The 20,173-nt window shown below is 45.5% G+C and overlaps 1 protein-coding gene across 1 annotated transcript in view; it reads right to left on the bottom strand.

Annotated features, from left to right (window-relative positions):
- The window catches only part of UBR4 (ubiquitin protein ligase E3 component n-recognin 4), a 3,959,899-nt gene that overhangs the window by 2,710,542 nt on the left and 1,229,184 nt on the right, over positions 1-20,173 (bottom strand). Inside the window, 1 exon segment of the mRNA XM_044087073.1 lies at positions 1,403-1,466. Within this exon segment, the coding sequence (XP_043943008.1) occupies positions 1,403-1,466 (64 nt within the window).

Raw genomic sequence — 20,173 nt, 5'->3', positions numbered from 1 at the left:
CCACCTTTTGTATTTTGGTTTGGGTTCTGTGGCCGAAATGTATGGTATGAGTTGTAGCCTGGTAGTGCTGGGGTGCTCTCTGGAGCCTTAAACCAGGTTTCTGTTACTGCACATATCGATTTTCTCCATACTGAGGAGTGCCTCGAGTGCGTGCATTTTGAGGTTCAGACTTCTGGCACTGAGTAGCTACTTCTCTGAAGTACAGGCTAACACAAAGTCTTTGGCTAACGAAGTTCGCAGATGACCTAAACTAGGAGCCATAATCAAAACTCCTAGCGATGTGGACATCCTACAAAGGAGCCTCACTGAGACAGATGCCCAGTGTCAAAGCCATGGCCTTGAGCTCAATGCCAAAAAGTGCATTGTCATCCCTGTACCCATAAACTACCACATAGGCGGTAGTCTACTTAACACCGAAATTGTGGTAAGAGACCTTGGGACACAGGTGGACAGTAGTCTCGCCTTTGATAATCACATCGCCACAGTAGTCAGGAAATCATTCTACGTGCCACACCTCATCACAAAAGGTTTCTCATCCAGAAAAAAAAAAGAGAGGTCATTGCCCCCCTCTACTTGTCACTCATTAGACCCATTACAGAGTACAACGTCCCTTTTGGTATGTACCTCATAACACATCTACAACAACTGGAAAGGGCGCAGAAATCACAAAGAGGATTACTGGCCTCAAACAGATGCCCTACTCAGACAGTCTAAAAAAAACTCCGGCTACTCAGAGGCGAACTCTGCCCAACATACAACCCAGAGCTGTTGGACATGCTCCACTTAAATCCCAATCCCTCCGAGCTACATGCTTTAGGGACCTAAACCTCGTCACCACAATAAACAGAACATGCTGGTGGGATAGATTCCTGTCCCAGAGACTTCCCATACTCTGGAACAAACTACCTATCTATATCAAACAAAGCTCCTCATTAGCACTCTTCAAGAAAAATCTTGATGATTGGATGGGAGATAGGAAATTCACCGTAGGGATCACTTCTGAGACAGGGGCACATACAATTTTCTTGGGTGGCGAAAGACAGCGTACCTTTTGGCTAGGCTTATATAGGCCAACAGCCTAGTACCTACCTATGAACCCATGCGACTTTGTCATGTCTACAAGAAACTTCAATTTAGCAGACCTGCCAGAAAAGTATTTTCTCAACTACATGCATACACCTAAAAACATTTAAAGTTACTGGAGAATTATGTTGCATAAAGTTTAAAAAAACACCGTTCACACATCAAAAATACAAACCGTAAACGCTGCACTCAAATGCACCTACTATATAAAATACTTAAGCAGAACAAACTTAAAAATACTGCATGTTAATACACCATATTTTCAGGGTAGAAAAATACTGAAATGCTGCTAACTCTATCCAAATCTGCACCAACTCACCTTGCCTTGGGTTACATTTGCACTCATTTTTTCAACAACATTTTTCTGAGACAGGTACTTCTTACTAAAAAGAAAAAAAAAACACTTAATAATATTTCCACTTTTTTGTAAATTAAACTTTTTTAAAATCAGAAAAACTTAAGCTATCAAGGACTATTTACTGCTGATGACCCTAAAACACAGCTATATGAGGGTACTCACCACCGAAGACATAAAAGTTCAAATAGAAGTATGACTGTTGCAGTTAAGTGTCCTAATACATAGAATTAAATACTGATGATCGGCAGCTCTTACAATCTTACAGTTTTAACTTACAGAAGAGTTGGATATCCTGGTGCTGCTGGACACCACCTATTGTCATGATCAGCAGCAAGAAGCCAATCATATGGAGAACAATCGTCATTAATCTTGTGTTGTACACCAGGCAGGCATGCCTGAAACATCCACAGAGACTTTACCCAAGGAGAACAAAGAAAAACAAATGTGTTGAGCTACCCCATTACAGAAAACCCACTACTAGCACTGCAATCTGCCCCTCATAGGCATTATAACACCTCCTTTATTAGTTGAATGCAATCTTTCTTAACCACGAGGCTTCTAAAACATGACAGTATGCAGTTACAGGAGGACCCTTGAGCAATTCCACAATCTGTTGAACCATTAACATACATTACAACGTATTTTAAACTAAGCTATCATAACATTAAACTAGCTTTTCATGAACAGTGCTGTGTATCTTATTTCCTTCCTTATAATCAGAATGCACATACTGTTACAAATGTATTAATTATGTACTTACCATAATTTGGTATCTGTGTTGTCCTTCTCTCATTCTGCTTCAATGATGGGTTACGGATCCGATCCTCTGATGTGCCTCAGCTGCCTTCAACAGACTTTAGCTTCCAGCCTCAAGCTCCTCCCTTACCCATAATCCTCTGCCCCTAGCTCTACCCCCTCAGACCGAGTTTGCTACCTCTAACAGAAGTAGATAGAAAAAGAAAAGGAACCAAGGGCTCAACTTGGAATGTAGATTCCAATAAAGTTTTCTTCAGATCCTTTAAAAATCAGACTTTTTAGGAGGGGAATTGCTGGGTGGGAAAGTGAACCAGAATGAGAGGAGGACAACAAAGACACCAAGTTATATTAAGTGCATAACTAATAAATCTGCTGTTGTCCTTCTCATTCTGCTTCACTGATGGGTCAGAGTCTCCAGCTACATGACTTCTTGGGTGGCTTCAAGGAAGGATATGCCAGAACACCAAGAGGCCAAAAGATGTCCTACTCCTGGAGATCATGTCCAACTTATAATGGGTCACGAAGGTATGAGACTTAGACCAAGTTGCTGTAGCAAAAACATTAATTGGAAATCTAGATGAAAAAGCCTGTGAGGCAAGCTATGGACCTCACTGAATGGACTTTTGAAGTACTACGCAATTTCAGACCATTTTTGTCATAAATTAAAATTGTGCAACTGGTTATCCAGCTAACTAATGTCACTTTAGAAACTGCTCAACCCTTATGGTTAGAGGAAAAGTAGACAAACAGCTGCTCAGATTTTCTGAATTGTCTTGTTCTATGTAGACAGAAACGTGTCTGTGAACATCCAAGAAGTCTACCATACATTCTCTTTTGTTAGAATAATTCAGAAAGAACACTGACAACTGAATGCTCTAGTTTCTAAGACTTTGTAGTCACTTTTGAAGGGAAACTATCCTCATGAGAAATTATGTATGGCAGTTTAGAAGACGGTGCTTGAAACTCAAACTCTTCTTTCTGAGGTAATGGCTACAAGAAAGGCAGACTTAAAGGGCAAAAATTTCCAAGTCACAATCATTAGCCAGTTCAAAGGGTTTTTGGGTCAACGTTTGCAAGATTATAGTTAGATCCCAGGGGGAGTGTGGTCTTTGATTGGAGGCTTAAGAAGAAAGACACCTTTAAGAAAAGCTTTACATATTCTGGTTGAAGCTATAGAACCTGAAGGTAATCCTGAATGGAAAATAGGAAATGCCTGCTAACTGGAGCTCAAGAGTCAAAACTGGATCTCTCCTTAAATAGGGTCTAAAAGAATGAAAGAATTGAAGCAACAGGAGCTGAAAAAGGGTCAATGTGATGATTAGCAACCCAAATAGAAAATCTTTTCCACTTACTTTTGGTATACCTTTTTGGTGGAAGTTTTCTGGGAAGCTAGGATGATGGCTTTGACATGCGAAGAAAACCTGGACCCTCTAACAATCAATGGAACTGGAGAAAGCAAATGGTTAACTTGAGATTGGGGAGATCCAGGTGGAATCGTATTGTGGGGTGATAAAGGAGGGTCCAGTCTGGTTTCCATTATCCATTGAGGATATCTCAGGTGAGACCAGAGGAGGACGAACCAGATCTGATGAGGCCAAAAGGGGGCAAATTAGGATCACAGTATTCTTCAAATTGTCTGGCTTTCTGAAGAAATTTTAGAATCAGTGGAAGAGGAGGGTAAGCATAAATGAGATGGGGGGGCAATCATGAACTAGAACGTCTCTCGGGGAACTCCCTGAAGGAAGGTTCAAAGCAAAACAACTGCTGCAGTTGTATGGGGATGCAAAGAGAACACGGTAGAGAGGACCCCAATGGTTGAATTTCTTGTTCACTACTGACTGAGGGACCACTTGTGTGGCATCAGAATGGACCTGCTGAGCCTGTCCACCAACACGATGGTTTTCCATAGTACATGTGTTGCAAGTAGAAAGCAGTGTGAAAAAAAATCATCCATTCCCAAACTCTCATGGCCTCTCTGCAAAGAGAGTATGATGGGGTTTCTCCTGGCTTGTAGATATACCTGACGACTAACATACTGTCGGTGCGATTTGCAACAGTTCCCAAAGGTACACTGTCCTGAAAGGCTTGCAACGATAGGACAACAGCCCTCATCTCTAGGACATTTATACGTAATCTGGTCTCTAGGGGAGTCTACGTGCCTTGGACCACCTTCCCCTCAAAATAACCCCCACCCCAAGTGGGAAGCGTCCGTGGTCAATGTGGCTATTGGAAGGGGAAGGATGAAAGGTCTGCCTACCAAAAAATTGGAACAAATCCATGACGCTCAATGGCTTCTGTAAACATTGGTCAGTCTGACAGGAACAAATAGAGGCTGATGCAGAACTGACCATTGAACAGCCAGTGCCCACTGCAGAATGCACATATAGTATTTGGCTAGAGATACTAAAATTATAGCAGCTGCCATAGATTCCAGGCCCCACAGAAACAAATCTGGCAGGAGGAAAAGGATGAAGTAGCCTGTACATGAAGAGTCAAAGTGTTGATGCAATGCTGGGGGCAAGGAAGCTACTTCAGTAACTTTGTTATATTGAACCACGAAATTTAAGGTTCAAAAGGGCAACGGCTGTGACTTGTCTGAGTTTTTGGCGATACCTAGTTCATACAAGTAAGGTTAATTACAATCTTACTAAGGCAGAGTGGCTGTCCCTTACAAGTTTAAGCCAGCAGGATGATTTGGTTATTAAACCATCAGATAAAAGCAACAAGATTGTTCTGATGCACCACTCGCAGTATGAAAGAAATGTGTTATGAAAATATGAATGCTTTGAGTACTTATGAAGTGGTCAGCATGGTGGAGTATGAAAATGCGTTAAGGAATTTTGAAAGTTTGTTGCAAAAGGTTTTCAGGTTAGGATGTTTGTCCAATAAAGATGTGTAGAAGAGATTTTCAAATTAAGGTTGTACTTTAGCAACCTTTTATTGTTTGCCCAAGATGCCCAAGAATTTAATTTCTCCTCCAGGCCGACCTATTGGGTCGGCGGTGAATTTTTTTTTTTTTTTTTTACATGGTACAGGTTTGATCTTGCATAAATATTTGTTACCATCAGTAGTGAAGTTAGATTCATACATTTGGGATAGTTTTGACTTTTTGGACAAAATTAGAGAAGTCCAGTGGACAGAGGTTTGCTACTGGTTAGTTATGGAAGTAAAGAGCCTTTATACAAATAACCAGCATCAAGTGGGTTTTAGAATCATTCACTTTTTTTTTTTTGGGGGGGGGGGGGTCGTCGCCCATTTTTTAATTTTATAACTGAGCTACTTTATTTTTATTTACTGAATAATTATTTTGAGTTTAATTTAAAAATTTATCATCACATTAAAGGGACATCAATGGGGGCCTCTTTTTACCCCCATGTATGCAAATCTTTTTATGAGTTTATTTGAGATTACGTTTTTATATCTGAATTTTTTTTAGGAATGTTATTAAATATTTTAGATTCATTGATTTAACTTTCTGTAATGGTGGGCATGATTTATGGGATTTTTTTTTTTAAATGATTTACAGCAGAATTCTTTTGGTATATATTTTGATGGCATTCAGCATGGTAATGACGTCCCCCCCCCCCCCCACAGTGGTGCAGCGGTTAGCGTTGCTGCCTCATAGCAAGAGGTTCTCCGGTTCGATCCTTGGCTGGGGTGCCTTCTGTGTGGAGTCTGCATGTCCTCCCTGTGGTCGCGTGGGATTCCTCCGGGTGCTCCAGTTTCCTCCCACATCCCAAAGACATGCTGTAGGTGGATTGGCCACTCTAAATTGGCCCTAGGCATGAGTGCGTGCGTGTGTTCGCCTTCTGTGGAAGGTTGGGCACCGGGCTGGCAACTCTACACCGTAAAACTCCACTGTCAATCATGAGCGGACAGGTGATCCACTGTGGCAACCCCTAACCGGGAAAAGCCGAAAGAAGGTGGTCTGTTTTTTTTTTTTTAATTTTGGAAGGCTAAGTGGAGAATAGTATTAGGACTACGGTGCACAGGAAATATAGTAATGATTGATATGCATTTCCTAAATGGTAGAACTGTCACCCACCCCATTTAATTCACACTACCCTGTGGTGAATTGCTACGCATTAGCAGGCTTTGCAATGTTCCTGAAGAGTTACAATTGAAATTGTTTAGAACATGTGGGATGTTTAGTCAGAGGGGATATGACTTGCATATTGTAGACAGTGCTATGTCTAGGTTAACAATGGGAGGTCAGAGTACAACAAAAGTTTAACAACCCATGAGTGGAGTGGGTGGTAGAGGAGGGGAATATGGCCCCTAAAAACAAGTTTTACTTTGTAACTATGTACACTTTGTTTACTGAAAGAGTTGTGGAAATTATTAGGTATTACTGGGGCCGTCTAAATATAAAGATTTGAAATGTTTGCCCAATAAGGTCTATTTTTCCAATAGAAAGAGTTGTAGTATAAGAGAGACAGGGGTTGCACATAGTCGCTATGCAGCTCCTGTTTTTAAGATGGTGAGAACTTAGAAGGTTGGGTACCTTCCCATGTGGTAATTGTTTAGTTTGTAAGCATGAGATTCATTGCTTTGATAAAATTAATAAGGTTAGATTTAAACCTAAAACTAATTTAATTGTACTACTGAGGGCACTGTATATGCCTTGAGGTGCTCCTGAGGTCTCTTCTATACAGAAGAAAGTAAGAGATCTTTTAAGGTTAGACTACAGGAGCACCTGAGCGATATTAGAAATAAGGCTGAAATATTAAAAAAAAAAAAAAACCCTTCAGAGCCCTTTAGCTTTGCATTTTTTTAATCTATCATGGGGAGACAACAGTTGTTTGCAAGGGACTATTTTAGAAAAAGTAAAAGGTTTCTGACATTGGACAATTAAAGAATAAGTTGCTTTATAAAGAGAGTGTTTTTATTCTGAGGTTTGATACACTGACACCTACTGGGTTGAACTCAGAATGCAACTGGAAGATGCTTATTTAATTTAATATATTATGTACTAATTGGTCATAATTACATCATAGGGTGGTACTAGGCTATCGGCCTTAGAGGGCCTATACAAGCCTAGCCATAACAATTCCCTGGCTATTTCTTCCCACACTATGTACTTCCCTGGACCCCTGTCTAGCAGGGCGACTGACGTGATCCCCCGGGTGAATTTCCTTTCTCCCATCCAATCATCAAGGTTCCTTTTGAAGAGGGCCAAAGATGCGCTCTGCTTGGCATGCATGTTAGTTAATGTTAGTTAGTCTTGGCAGTCTATTCCAGAGTCTGGGGAGTCTCTGGGTCAGGAACCGATCCCCTGCAACATGTTTTCTTTATTGTGATGACAAAGTTTAGATTCCTGGAGCATGTGGCTCTGAGGGATTGGGATTTCTTTAAGTGTAGCATGTCCAACAGCTCTAGATGTTAAGCAGAGATCACCTCGGAGTAAACTATATGCGACAGAGTATTCAGTGTGTGTATTTAAATTTGTTTTGGATGAGTTATTTTTGTACTCTTGAAAAGCTTTGAGCAGAGGTGCTAGAATTTACTTTGTAATAAAAAGCAGGTTTCACAGGTCGTTGTGGTTTTTAGTTTTTTCTGTGGTTTTTCATTCAATGGTTGTGACTTGTCTGAGTTTATGGTGATGCCTAGTTCATGGGAAATCCAATATAGATAGTCTCTGGCCTAAGAAAGTTGACACCGAGTGGGGGCAGTTAGGAACCAAACGTTCAGATATGGGAATACCTGAAACTCTTGCCGTCATAGATGAACTGCGACCACTGCCATGCATTTGGTAAAACAACCAGGTGGCTGTAGTGAGTCCAAAGGGCCGGATTCTGAATTGGAAGTGATTAGCTCCCATGCGGAACCACAGGTGACATTTGGAGCATCTATTTTTATGCAACAGTACATCTAAGTCCACAGAGCACATCCAATCGTCTTTCCTTAGTAACGGAAGGATGGACTGAACTGTAACCATCTGGAACTTCTCTATGTATAAATGGAGCTTGCTTAGGGCTAGGACAGGCCCTTATGCCCGCTGTTTTCTTTGGCACCAAAAAGAAATGGGAGGACGTTCTGGATACTCTCCGTTCAGCTGGGATCTGTTGGATGACTCTCTCTTGCAGTAATCTTTTGATCTCTGGAAAGGAAAGTTTTGTACAATCTTACCATAACCATAGATGCCCTTTCTCTTTCATGTTGCAGTATTCTACATGTGGGTTTGCCCTTCTTCCTTTCGCGTACTTCCAGCCAGAATTCTAAAGTTTTTCAATCCCACAAGGTGTGTCAGGCATTTGACATGGCTGCAGGAACATGGGCCATAAAAGTGATGTCTGCATGCACCAGCCCTCAGAACAGAAGGCCCCAGTCGGAGCCAGTCCCAGTAGAGCATAGCCCATCCAGTGTCACACAGAAGAGTAAGTGCAAACTGACAGGAGGGAATGAAGGGAGGGAAGGAATACTGCAACATGGAAGAGATCATCATCCATGGTTATGGTAAGATTTTACACAACTTTCCAATGTCCTCCTATACCAATGTTGCAGTATTCTACATGTGGTTAAGTGCCAAAGCTCACTGAATTGGGTGGTCTAGAAGAGGTTTCCAGGAATTCCTGAAAGACAGCTTTGGCAAATCCCACACTGGCCCTAGAGATATGGTCCAGCTTGTAATGTTTGATGAAAGTGTGCACAGAGGACCAACTAGCTGCTTCAAGAATTGTGTTGGTGTCTAGCCCGTTAAATAAGGCCCCAAAAGAGGCCATTGCTCTGGTGGAGTGGGCTTTAATATTGCCCTGCAAGGTTTTCCCATGGTATAAGTAACAGAAGGAAACAGCGATCGAAAAAGGAAATGGAGATCCAGGCCGAAATGGTCTGTTTGGTGACAGCTTTCCCCTGGGCTCTGTGGTGGAAGTTGACAAACAGTTGGTCAGATTTCCTAATAGACTTATTTATGTAGATAAAAAGTACAGTTGTGTACCTACCACAAATGTAAATGTTCGAGTGTATTCACTGTTGCAGTCATTACACTTGGGTTATCCTGCTGGCAGGCTACCCGCAGTCAGCCTGAATTCCAAAGTCCTGGTCTGGCGTCGGTTGCTGTCGACTCTTCCCTGACGTCAGTGCGCCAGGGGTATAAAAGATGCAGCAAAATAGAAGTTATGTACTCACCATAACGTTCCATCCGAGTAGATACTTCATTTGTCTGCAACCTGTGGGTGTCTGATCCGGCCTCGGATCCGATCCGGCAACTTTCCAAGCTCCAAGATCCGAGCTCCTAGCTCCTCCCCCCTACCCATAATCCCCTACCAACCACATTACCTCAGATAGTTTTTTTTGCCTCACCAACTCGAGACAGAAAGCAACTCCAATTGATCAGAAAAAAAATTTCCGAGGTTCGGGGGATGGCAGGGTGGGGTCGGTTGCAGACAAATGAAGTATCTACTCAGATGGAACGTTATGGTGAGTACATAACTTCTATATCTGAAGTAGTTACTTCATTTGATCTGCAACCTGTGGGACAGAGTCCCCAGCTAACCTATAAGAACCTGGGTGGTCCTTACGGAAGGATATTCCGAAGCACCGCGGAGCCAAAAGAAGCCCTACTTCTGGAAATTATATCCAGTTTGTAATGAGAAATGAAGGTATGAGATGAGGACCAGGTAGCTGCTGAATAAATATCGCCTACTGGAACCCTAGACCAAAAGGCTGTTGAGGTAGCTACAGATCTTGTGGAATGAGCACGGATGCCAACCGGAGCTGGCTTCCCAGATGAAGTGTATCCCAGCATATTGCACTGACAGATCCAATTTGCTACAGTCACTTTAGCAACTGCCTTGCCCATGGCTGATTTTGCATAAGAAACAAACAACTGGTCCGACTTGCGAAACTCTCTAGTCCTGTGCAAGTAAAAACGCAGTTGTCTGTGTACATCCAATTTGTGCAACGTATATTCTCCTTTGCTGTGAAAATTTGGGAAAAATACAGGAAGATTTATTGATTGATGGTTTGATTCTGTAGCCACCTTAGGCAAGAAAGACGGGTTAGTCCTGAGGGACACTCTATCTTTGTGAAAAATAAGGTACGGAGGTTTGATACACAGAGCTTGTAATTCTGAAACTCTCTTGGCTGAAGTAATAGCCACTAAGAAAGCGGTTTTCCAAGACAAGAACTTCAACGGAACCGAGGCCGCAGGCTCAAAAGGTGGTCTCGTTAAGGCTTGTAAGACCAGAGTGAGATCCCACGGGGGAACTACAGTCTTGACAGGTGGTTTCAAAAGAAAACGCCTCTTAAGAAGGTTTTGCACAACTTTGTAGATGTTAAGGAGCCTATGCCGTCCCCCACGTGAAAATGGGAGATGGCCGCCAACTGCACTTTGACTGTGGAGGTACTTGCTCCCTGTCTAAAAAGCAGGGAAAGGAAGTCCAGAATAGTCAGAATAGGGACAGTAAAGGGGTCCAATTCTTTATCTTTGGCCCAGATGGAAAAACGTTTCCATTTACTGTTGTAAAGTTTCCTGGCAGATGGTTTATGAGCCGCCACCAGAATGGCCTTAACGGGGGATGAGATACCGGGAGTCCTAGCCATTAATGGAACTGGATCAACCAAGCAGCAAGTTTGAGATTCACCAGGTTTGGGGTATGGCATCTCGTTGGGTGCGAGATTAGGTCTGGACTGGGGTCCAGAATCCATGGAGGAGCCACACTGTGAGACCGCAGAAAGGGGAACCAGATCTGTCGAGGCCAGAATAAAGCTATGAGGATAACTCTGCTCCCCAACCGACAGGCTTTCTGGATGAATTTCATCCTAAGTGGGAGGGGGGGATAAGCATAAAGGAGTCCGAGAGGCCAAGCATGGACTAGAGCGTCTCTGGGGGTCTCCCCTCTGGGGGGAACTATCGCAAAGTACTCACTGCATTTTGTGTTTAAAGGAGAAGCGAAAAGGTCGCAGCAAGGCTGACCCCATTTGTGGAAGATCTGCTTCGCAACAGATGGATTCAGAGACCACTCGTATGGAGTGAGGAACGCTCGACTTAGTTTGTCCGCTAATATGTTGGACCGCCCCGGAATGTGCGTTGCTATCAGAAAGCGGTTGGTGGAAATCGCCAATTCCCACACTCTCATGGCTTCTCGACACAGGGGATAAGATCTGGTCCCTCCTTGTTTGTTTATATACCAGACTGACATGTTGTCCGTCTGGATTGCAATAGTCCCTATGGGAAGAAGGTCGTGGAGAGCTTGCAACGCCAAAAGCACCGCCCTCATCTCTAGGACGTTGATATGTAATGTGGTCTCTAGGGAAATCCACGTGCCTTGAACGGATCTGCCTGAATAATGCACCCCCCCCACCAGAGGCAAGAAGCGTCCGTGGTCAACGTGGCTTTGGCCGGAGGAATCACAAAGGGTCTCCCTTCTCTGAGTTCCTGTAACCACCACAGAAGGGAATCCCTGCACACCCTGCTCAGGGGGATTGGCATGCATAATGGGTGGATCGGCAGGGACCATTGGACTTGAAGTGTTCATTGTAATATGCGTATTCACAGACGAGCATGAAGAGAGAGACCGATCGCTGCTGACATAGACCCCAGTGCCCTCAGGACTAACTCCGCTGGAGGAGCAGGGCCCCGAAGAAGGGCTAACACCTGGAACAACAAGCTGTTCAGCCTGACTGACATTAGAGCAACTTTGGAGATTTGTGTATCTAACCTGGCCCCTATGAATTCTAGGGCTTGGGTGGGGCACAGGCAGGATTTCTGCTCGTTTACTGAGATGCCTAGGTTGTGGGCCAGAGACACAGCATAATCTCTCGCCGCACAGAGCTGATGCCTGTTGGTCACAGTGAGGAGCTAGTCGTCTAGGTAAGGGAAGACCTGAATGCCCTGGAGTCTCAGGTGGGCTGCAACCACTGCCATGACCCTTGGTGAACACTCTGGGGGCTGAGGTGAGGCCGAATGGAAGACCCTGAATTGATAATGACTGGCTCCAAGCCGGAAGTGGAGAAACCTCCTGGATCGTCTGTCCATTAATATGTGGTAATACGCATCCTTGAGGTCTAGCGAGCACATCCAGTCTTTCTCCCGCAGCAGGGGGAGAATTGATTGGAGAGTGACCATCCAGAACTTTTCCTTGGGTGTGAATAGGTTCAGGGCGGAAAGGTCTAAGATGGGTCTGAGGTCCCCCATTTTCTTTGGCACCAAAAAGAACCTGGAGTAATAACCCAATCCGGACTAGTCTGGGGGAACGGGCTGGATGGCTCTTTTTCTTAGCAGCTTTGAAATCTCCAAAGCCGCTGCCTCCCTCTGATCGGGTGGGACATCGTGGGAGACGTCTGGGTTTGGGGGGAAGGTTTATGAATGGAATGGAGTAACCTCTGGATATGATCCAGAGCACCCATCGATCTGTTGTAAGGGACTCCCAGTTTGACAGGTGCTCCGACAATCGCCCCCCCGACTGCCTCCAGAGAGGGACAATCAGTCAAGCCCTCAGGGCTGTTGCGCGGGTCTGTCCGAGAAAGGTTCTCTAGACACGAAATTACGTGGCACCCCTCTGCCTCTGGGCCGGCGTCCACCTTGTCCTCCTCTGCCTCTAGAGGACGAGTGGTCTGCAGCAGGATGTGATTGCTGAGACTTACGGAACCACAGCTTCTTTTGTCCCCTCTGATTCCTGGAGAAGGATCTTTGGGGATTAGAGAAGCGGACTCCAACGGCAGACAGTGTCTTCCTGTCCTTTTCGTTTTGGACCAGCGTGTCGAACAGTTTTGCCAAACAAGGCAGAACCATCAAAAGGGGCGTTTGCGAAGGACGCCTTGAAGGGGCAAGACGACCCCGGCTCCGCTAGCTCTAGCGGCTCCCTCCGTTGCATGGGAGAGAAGCTGCATAGATGTATTGGAGATGGATTTTAGAGTGGCCATTCGAGTCTCAAAAACTTTTTTGTCTGGGACCGACATGGACTCTGGGGGGGCTGCAGCGTATTCCTTAATCAAGTCTCGCTGTAGCCTAATGGTATGTGCCATATAGTTCAGCGCCCTTATGGAAAAGGTCGCTGAAGCAAACATCCGCTTCCAAATCCGGTCAAGCGCTCGAGATTCCTTATCCAGCGGGTGAACCGAAGAACTCTCCTGCGCAAGTTCTTTCTTGGTGGCCGCGGCCACCAACATAGCATCAACGGGGGTTCCTTTGGCCCAAGACTGTCTATCTGTGGGTGGGCTGAGGACTTTATCGGGGCGCCTAGGGATTGGCTCCACGGTGTCGGGCTCCTTCCAAGCCCTGGTGGTAATTAAATCCACCAGGGGATCGGCCGGAAAGGACCCCCAGGAGGTAGATGGGCCTGCCTCAAAGGCCTCCAGGAACACGGACTCATCAAGGGAGGGCTTTTGGGCTGACCACCCCCCTCTAATACGCAACATTTCCATGATGTCTCCAAAGGAGACATCTTCAGGGGGTGACCTTGGGGAACCCTCCGTATCATCTAAGTCAGTGTCTGTGATAATGGACTCGGGGGAGTCCAGGTGCCTCCTTTTGCATCGATGTTTCTGAGGGACCTCCTCAGTGGGACTATCCGAAGAGGGCTCGTCCACGGGTTGTTGTTCCTCCACGGGAACTAGCTGGAGGGCTTGGGCAGGCTGTCCAGATAGATGGACGATGGAAGACAGACCGTCATACAGTGGGGGTACGGGTGGATCCGAAGCCTGGGTCGGGGATCTGGAGGACCTCGACAGTACCCTCTCCACTACCTCAAAAGCCGAAGGAGAGCGACTCTCACCAGCCTCTGAGAGCAATCTCCTCGGATCCAAGGAAGGGATCGGGGTCGGAGCCGATGCAGTCGGCGCCGAGGCAGAGGTGTGCTCCGACGCCAACAGCGCCGAAGACACAGCAACTCCCTCGGATCCGACAAGCTCGAAGGTATAGTAGGCGAAGAAACAACTGCTATCGGCGCCGACAATTCCCCGGGTCCGAAAGGGTCTGGATCCGATGACTCCGAGACCCGAAAACGAGTCGGAGAAGGAGTGATCGGGGCAAATATGGGGGCTGCACTCCCCCCCAGAGGGGGGGAGGCAAGAGCATCCCCATCTGCATTTGGGTCTGTAAGAACCGACGCATCATCCGATCCATATCCGCTTCGGAGATGCTTCGGGTCGACCTAGATGAAGTAGTAGAGGCAGGCCGGGAGGGCCGCCTCGAAAATCTCGAGGGAGACCTATCCTCCTCCTCCGGCTCCGGCGAAAAACAGGGCGAACGGCGCCGAGAGGAGGGGGATCCGGAGACCCTCGAGGGAGATTTAAGTAGTTTTGCTGGCGGAGCCGAAGGATGAGATTCGGCCCGCCTTTTGTGGGACTTATATCCATCCTTATCCTTGTGCCTCTTCTCTCTATGGGAAGAGGCACTAGTTTCCCCAGAGCTCAAACCCGATGAGGGAGGTTGAGTCCCGGGTAGAGCTAAGGGGATAGACGGCGCCAAAGCTGCTGAAGCAGCTGGAGCCCGAACGGGAGAGGAAGAAGAAGCTGACTCCTGGGGGAGCTTTCCCGCCAGGATCAGCTTGTTCCTCCTATCCTGAAGTGCCCGGGGGTTAAAGGCCGCAGAGATTTGGCAGGCCTCTGACAAATGGGCTGCCCCCAGGCACAAAACACACTGAGTGTGGCCATCAGCTGGAGAAAGCTTGTGGCCACACCCAGTACATTTAGAGAAAATGGCCTTAGGCCCTTCTGACATCATTCACACACACACCCAAACACTAGGAGGGGAGGGGAGTGAAGATAAAAATGGTTAGAAATTTAACAAAAGTAACCAAAAAACTAGCACAAGAAGCAGAAAAGGGGAACTAACACACACACGACAACTTTGAATGAAAAATTGGTTTAAAGCCAGCAATGATTTCACCCAGCCAGGAGCTCTTCACAAGGAAGTTTCTTTAGCCGCGGCAAAAAACGATCTGAGGTAATGTGGTTGGTAGTAGGGGATTATGGGTAGGGGAGGAGCTAGGAGCTCAGATCTTGGAGCTTGGAAAGCTGCTGGATCGGATCCGAGGTCGGATCTGACACCCACAGGTTGCAGATCAAATGAAGTAACTACTTCAGATCACCATTTTATTCAGTTTTTCTTGCCCCAGATGTCAGGTGTCCCCAAAAGGGTAGGCTAAAAATTCTGCTCATAAAAAAGCATGCACTAACAAACATTACCTTCATCTACAAGCAAATACACCACATAGGTTGTATAGAATAGAGAAGTACAGATAAGTCCCAGCAATGAAAGGGGGATGGTGGGAGGGTAACCTGGACTGCAACAGTGAATACACTAACATCTACATTTATGGTAGGTACACAACTGTACTAAGTTCATCGTGTTTCACTGTTGCAGTCATTACACTTGGGTTGAATCCCAAAGCTGAGATTGGGTGGCTGGGCCTAAATAGAATTAGGAGTGGCTATGAGGCCCTGCAGAACTGCAGTGGCAAAGCCTGCTCTAGATTTAGAGTAAAGAGGTAAGTGGTAGTGCTTTGTAAAAGTGTGCATTGAAGTCCAAGTTGCAGCCTCCAAAATATCCTTTGTTGGTACTCCTCTGAGGAAGGCTGCTGCTCTGGTTGAATGCGGCCTATTGTCCTTAGGCACTGATTTGCCATGTTGTGAATAGAAAAAACGAATGCAGTGGCCTATCCATTTTGAAATAGTCTGCTTTGAAATAGCTTTTCCTTGCGATCCTGCAGCATATGCCACTAAGAGTTGCTCAGTCTTTCTGAAAGCTTTAGTTTTGCCCAAGTAGAAGCATAGCTGTCTGTGTATGTCCAAAAAATGCAGAAGTCTCTCCCCCCTTATTCTGTGGGTTTGGATAAAAGGTAGGCAAATGAATGGCTTGGTTAAGAGCCACACTGGATACTACCTTAGGCATAAATGTTGGGTGTGTCCTTAGAGAAACCCTGTCGGGATGGAAAATAATAAAAGGTTCCACAGCCATTAGTGTCTGTAACTCTGAGACTCTTCTTGCTGAGGTTATTGCTAGGAGCAGAGCTGTTTTCCATAAGTATTTTATCTCAGCTGTATTGGCTGGCTCAAAAGGAGGCAGTGTGAGCTTTTCCAAGACAAAATTGAGGTCCCATGCAGGTGTTGGATATCTCCTTGGAGGTCTTATGTTTTTGGCCCCTCTGAGGTACTGCCTTAGCAGTGGATGTGAAAAAATAGGTGGGTCCATATTGTAATGAGCTGAAATGGCAGAGGCATGGATCTTAATTGATGAGAAGGATAGGCCTTTGTCCAGCATTTCAGTTAGGTATTGTAAAATCTGAGGAATATTTGGTACAAGAGTGTCCATTCCTTGTGCCTGGTTCCAAGCACATAATCTCTTCCATTTTTATGCATAAGATTTTCTGGTGCTGGGCCTCCTGGCCTCCAAAATAACATCCATAACTCCTTTAGAGAGAGGTGTGTTCTGAATGGTTACATTATCAGCCATGCAGCCAGAATTAGGGTTCTGAGTTGGCTATGCAGGATCTGATTGTTTTGTTGGGTCAGCAAATGAGGAATTTGTGGTAATGTGCAGGCTGGGCCTTGAGACAAGCTCTTTAGGATTGGGTACCAGTGCTGGCGTGGCCAGTCTGGGGAAATCAGTATTTTTGGCTTCTCTTGTCTGACCTTTAGGAGTACCTTGGGGAGGAAAGGCATATACTATAAGGGTTTTCCACTTTCCATGCTTGTTTGTGATATGTCCTTGTACAGAATCTCTGTAGTTGGCAGTTGTGAGGGGAGGCAAATAGATCTATGTCTGGGCATCCCCATTTCCTTGTTATCATGCTGAAGATTTGCAGATCTAGTTTCCACTCGTGAGGCTCCATGAGGATTCTGCTTAGTTAGTCTGCCAGAGTATTTGTCTTTCCTGGCAGGATTTGTGCTTGCAGGTGTACTTGATAAGTCAATGCTGTGTTCCACAAAGTCATGGCTTGTCTGCAGAGGGGGTAGGAATGTGTGCCTCCTTGCTTATGTACCACATTGACTGTAGTATTGCCAGTCTTTATCAGCAGTTGTCCTGGAAGTAGATCCTTGAAGGCTGTCAGGGCATTCTGTACAGCTAGCATCTCTTTTTGATTGATATGAAGATGCATCTGGCTTGCGGGCCATGTGCCCTGAAAACATTTTCCGGCCATGTGGGCCCCCCCAGGCATAATCTGATGCATCTGTTGTTAGTGTCTGCCTGGCTGTGGGTAAAGTGAATGGCTGTCCCTTGTTGTGGTGACAGGCCTGTGCCCACCATCGAAACTCCTGTTGCAGGCAGGGAAGGAGGGTAATTAATGTTTCCAGACTGTGACAAAGTTGAGTCCAAACACTTTAGATACCATTGTAGTTTCCTCATATGCAGTCTTGCATACGGAATTAGTAGAATGCAGGATGCCATGAAGCCCAAAGCCTGCAGAATTTTTCTTGCAGATAACTGGGTCTTTGTTGCCATCATTTCGAAGTAAGAAGTCGATTGTCTTTGTCTGGCATGAGATAAGCCATTTGGGCAGTTGTATTTAAACGTACACCCAGGAATATTTTCTCTTGAGAGGGTATCCGTTTTGATTTCTTTACATTCACTGTATACCCTAGGCAAATTAGTAATCTTTTTACAAACGCCAGATGCTTCAGTAGAATATCCTTGTTCTCTGCTTGAATAAGGCAGTTGTCCAAGTAAGGATATATTTGTATTCCTCTGTCTGCAAAATGCAATTACTGGTGCCAGGCATTTTGTGAAGCCTCTGGGCGCAGTAGATAAGCCAAAAAGCAGAGTAGAGAATTGGTAGTGCTTTGAGCCAGCTATGAATCTGAGGTATCTTCTGCAAGATTGTCTGATTGGGACATGCAAGTATGCCTCTGAGGTCCAAAGTTACAAGACAAGCCTTCTTGCCCAGCATGGGCAGAAGCTGCTGCAGAGTCAACATTTGGAATTTTGGAACGTCCAGAAAAGTGTTTAGAATAGACAGGTTCAGTATTGGTCTCCAGGCTTTATCCTTTCTGGGTACCAAGAAAAGTCTTGAGTAAAATCCTTGTCCCTGCTCTTGCTGTGGTACTCGCTGAATAGCCCTCATGTCCATGAGGGATGAAACTTGCTTTTGTGCATCTGCCCACTGATTGTGTGGCAGGTCTGGCATACCTTTTGTCTTTGGAAGGGTGTGAAAGTGGAACCTGTAGCCCTGAGACACTATATTCAAGACCCATTTGTCCTGGGTGATCATGTGCCAGTTTTGTGAAAAAAGTGCTAGTTTTCCCCCTAAGGGTGCTGCCAAAAGAAAAGTGCTTTGCCTTGGCAGAGGGAAGTCATTGGGACTGTTTCCTGTATGGCTGTGATTTGTCTTCTCCGCTTTTGGAGGTAGAAGCACCCAATTGCTTAGGCCTGTATGAGCTTTGGGGCTGGGATCTGCCTCTAGGGCATCTGTATCTGCCTCTCTGTGACCTGACACTGGAAAGGACCAATTCTTAGAAGGGCAGTTCCTGCTAAATCTGGGTGGCTGTACCTGTAGGAAATCCTTAACTGTCTGCATAGATTACGCTTTATCCTCCATTTTCTTCAACACTTCTTCTGACTTAACACCAAAGTATCATGCTGTAAAGGAGCATCCAGTAATTTTGCTTTAACATGATCAGGCAGATTCTGTTCCTTTAACCAAGCATGCCTTCTAAAGACAGAACCCGTAACAGCAGCCTTGCAAGAGGCCTCCAGTGAATCAAAACCACACTGCAAAGTATGCTTTCCCACTTGTTCAGCTGCATGCAATAAATCCTCCATTTCCTTGTTATGAGAACATTCAGAATTTGTCAACATTTTCTGTTTTTGCAGCAACAGTAAGTATTGCTGATATTTAAGCATATGAAACTGACAATTTAAAGCCCTTACAGCCAAGGTAGCAGAAGTGTAAACCCCCCCCCCCCCCGCCCAATCTGTCCAGTGCCCTAGAATCCCTATCAGAGGGGACAGGGTTTTATTTGCTGTGGAAGCCTTGACCCCTTTAGGACCCTGAGATATAGTTTCTGGGTCAGCAGCAGGGTTTTTATATAGAAATTTATGAGAGTCTGGAACCCTGTAGTATCTGTCTGGCTCAACAGGGCAGGGGGTAAAGAGTCAAAAGACATGCCAGACTCTGAAAATACATCATCTACAATGTCTAGAACAGGTGGAATAGCAAGAGGTCTGTGCTGAGGTAGTAAAAGAAAGTCTCCGAGCCTTTTCATAGATTCTGAGTAATCTTGGCTCTACCAGTGAAAATGCTCCCAAATGGTATGCAGGGTTTCCCCAAAAGAATAATCCTCAGGAGGAGAGGCTGAAGGAATAGATTCTTCGGCATCAGAATCCTCATAGGGAGGAAGAGAGCATCCTTGATCAGAAGGGGAGTCAGAGGAAATGGAAACCTGATCAGAAGAGTCATATTCTGTGTCGTGCCTAGGCCTCTTATCAGGAGGGGGATGGGAACCCCTGATCAAAGTAATTAGGTCTTCGGCCATTTTAAGCATCTGTTTCTTAGGCATGGAAGTCTGTCCGGGAGAATGCTGTACTTGATTCTTTGTCTTTAGAGCTGTTTTAGTCTGACTTTGAAGCTGAGGTTGGCTTGACATATAACTGTGTAGGTCTGAAAACACCCTCAGAAGCAGATGCCTGCTCAGCAGCTCCGGACCCATCTGAGGGTACAGTTTCTGAGTGTCCAATACCTTGAGTATCCAGAGGCCTAGTCGGCTCCAAGTGGGAGTCGGAAGCGGCCTGTGGCTCTGAGGTAACGGGCATCAGGGGCTGCGAAAGCGCCTCAGTGAAAACCGGCAAACCGGCGACTGGCCAAGAGGAGGCCTCGTCGTAGGTTTTGGACCTCGGATGCCTGACTTCTCTGCGCTTTTTATAAACTCCGGTCGTCGGCAGTTCCGACAGCATTATATAATTAAATATTCGGCCAAAGTAATGAAAGGCAAAATCGTACAGACGCTTAACAGTGCATTGGTTAAATCTAGCACAAAACTGATAGCTAGCAACGTCGTGGTCAAGGCCTAGGCAAGGAATACAGTAAAAATGAA

This window comes from Protopterus annectens, chromosome 1.part1 (genome assembly GCF_019279795.1).
Source record: "Protopterus annectens isolate FY-2018-M chromosome 1.part1, PAN1.0, whole genome shotgun sequence".
Classification (NCBI taxonomy): domain Eukaryota; kingdom Metazoa; phylum Chordata; order Ceratodontiformes; family Protopteridae; genus Protopterus; species Protopterus annectens.
This window is presented reverse-complemented; position numbering and strand designations above follow the sequence as displayed.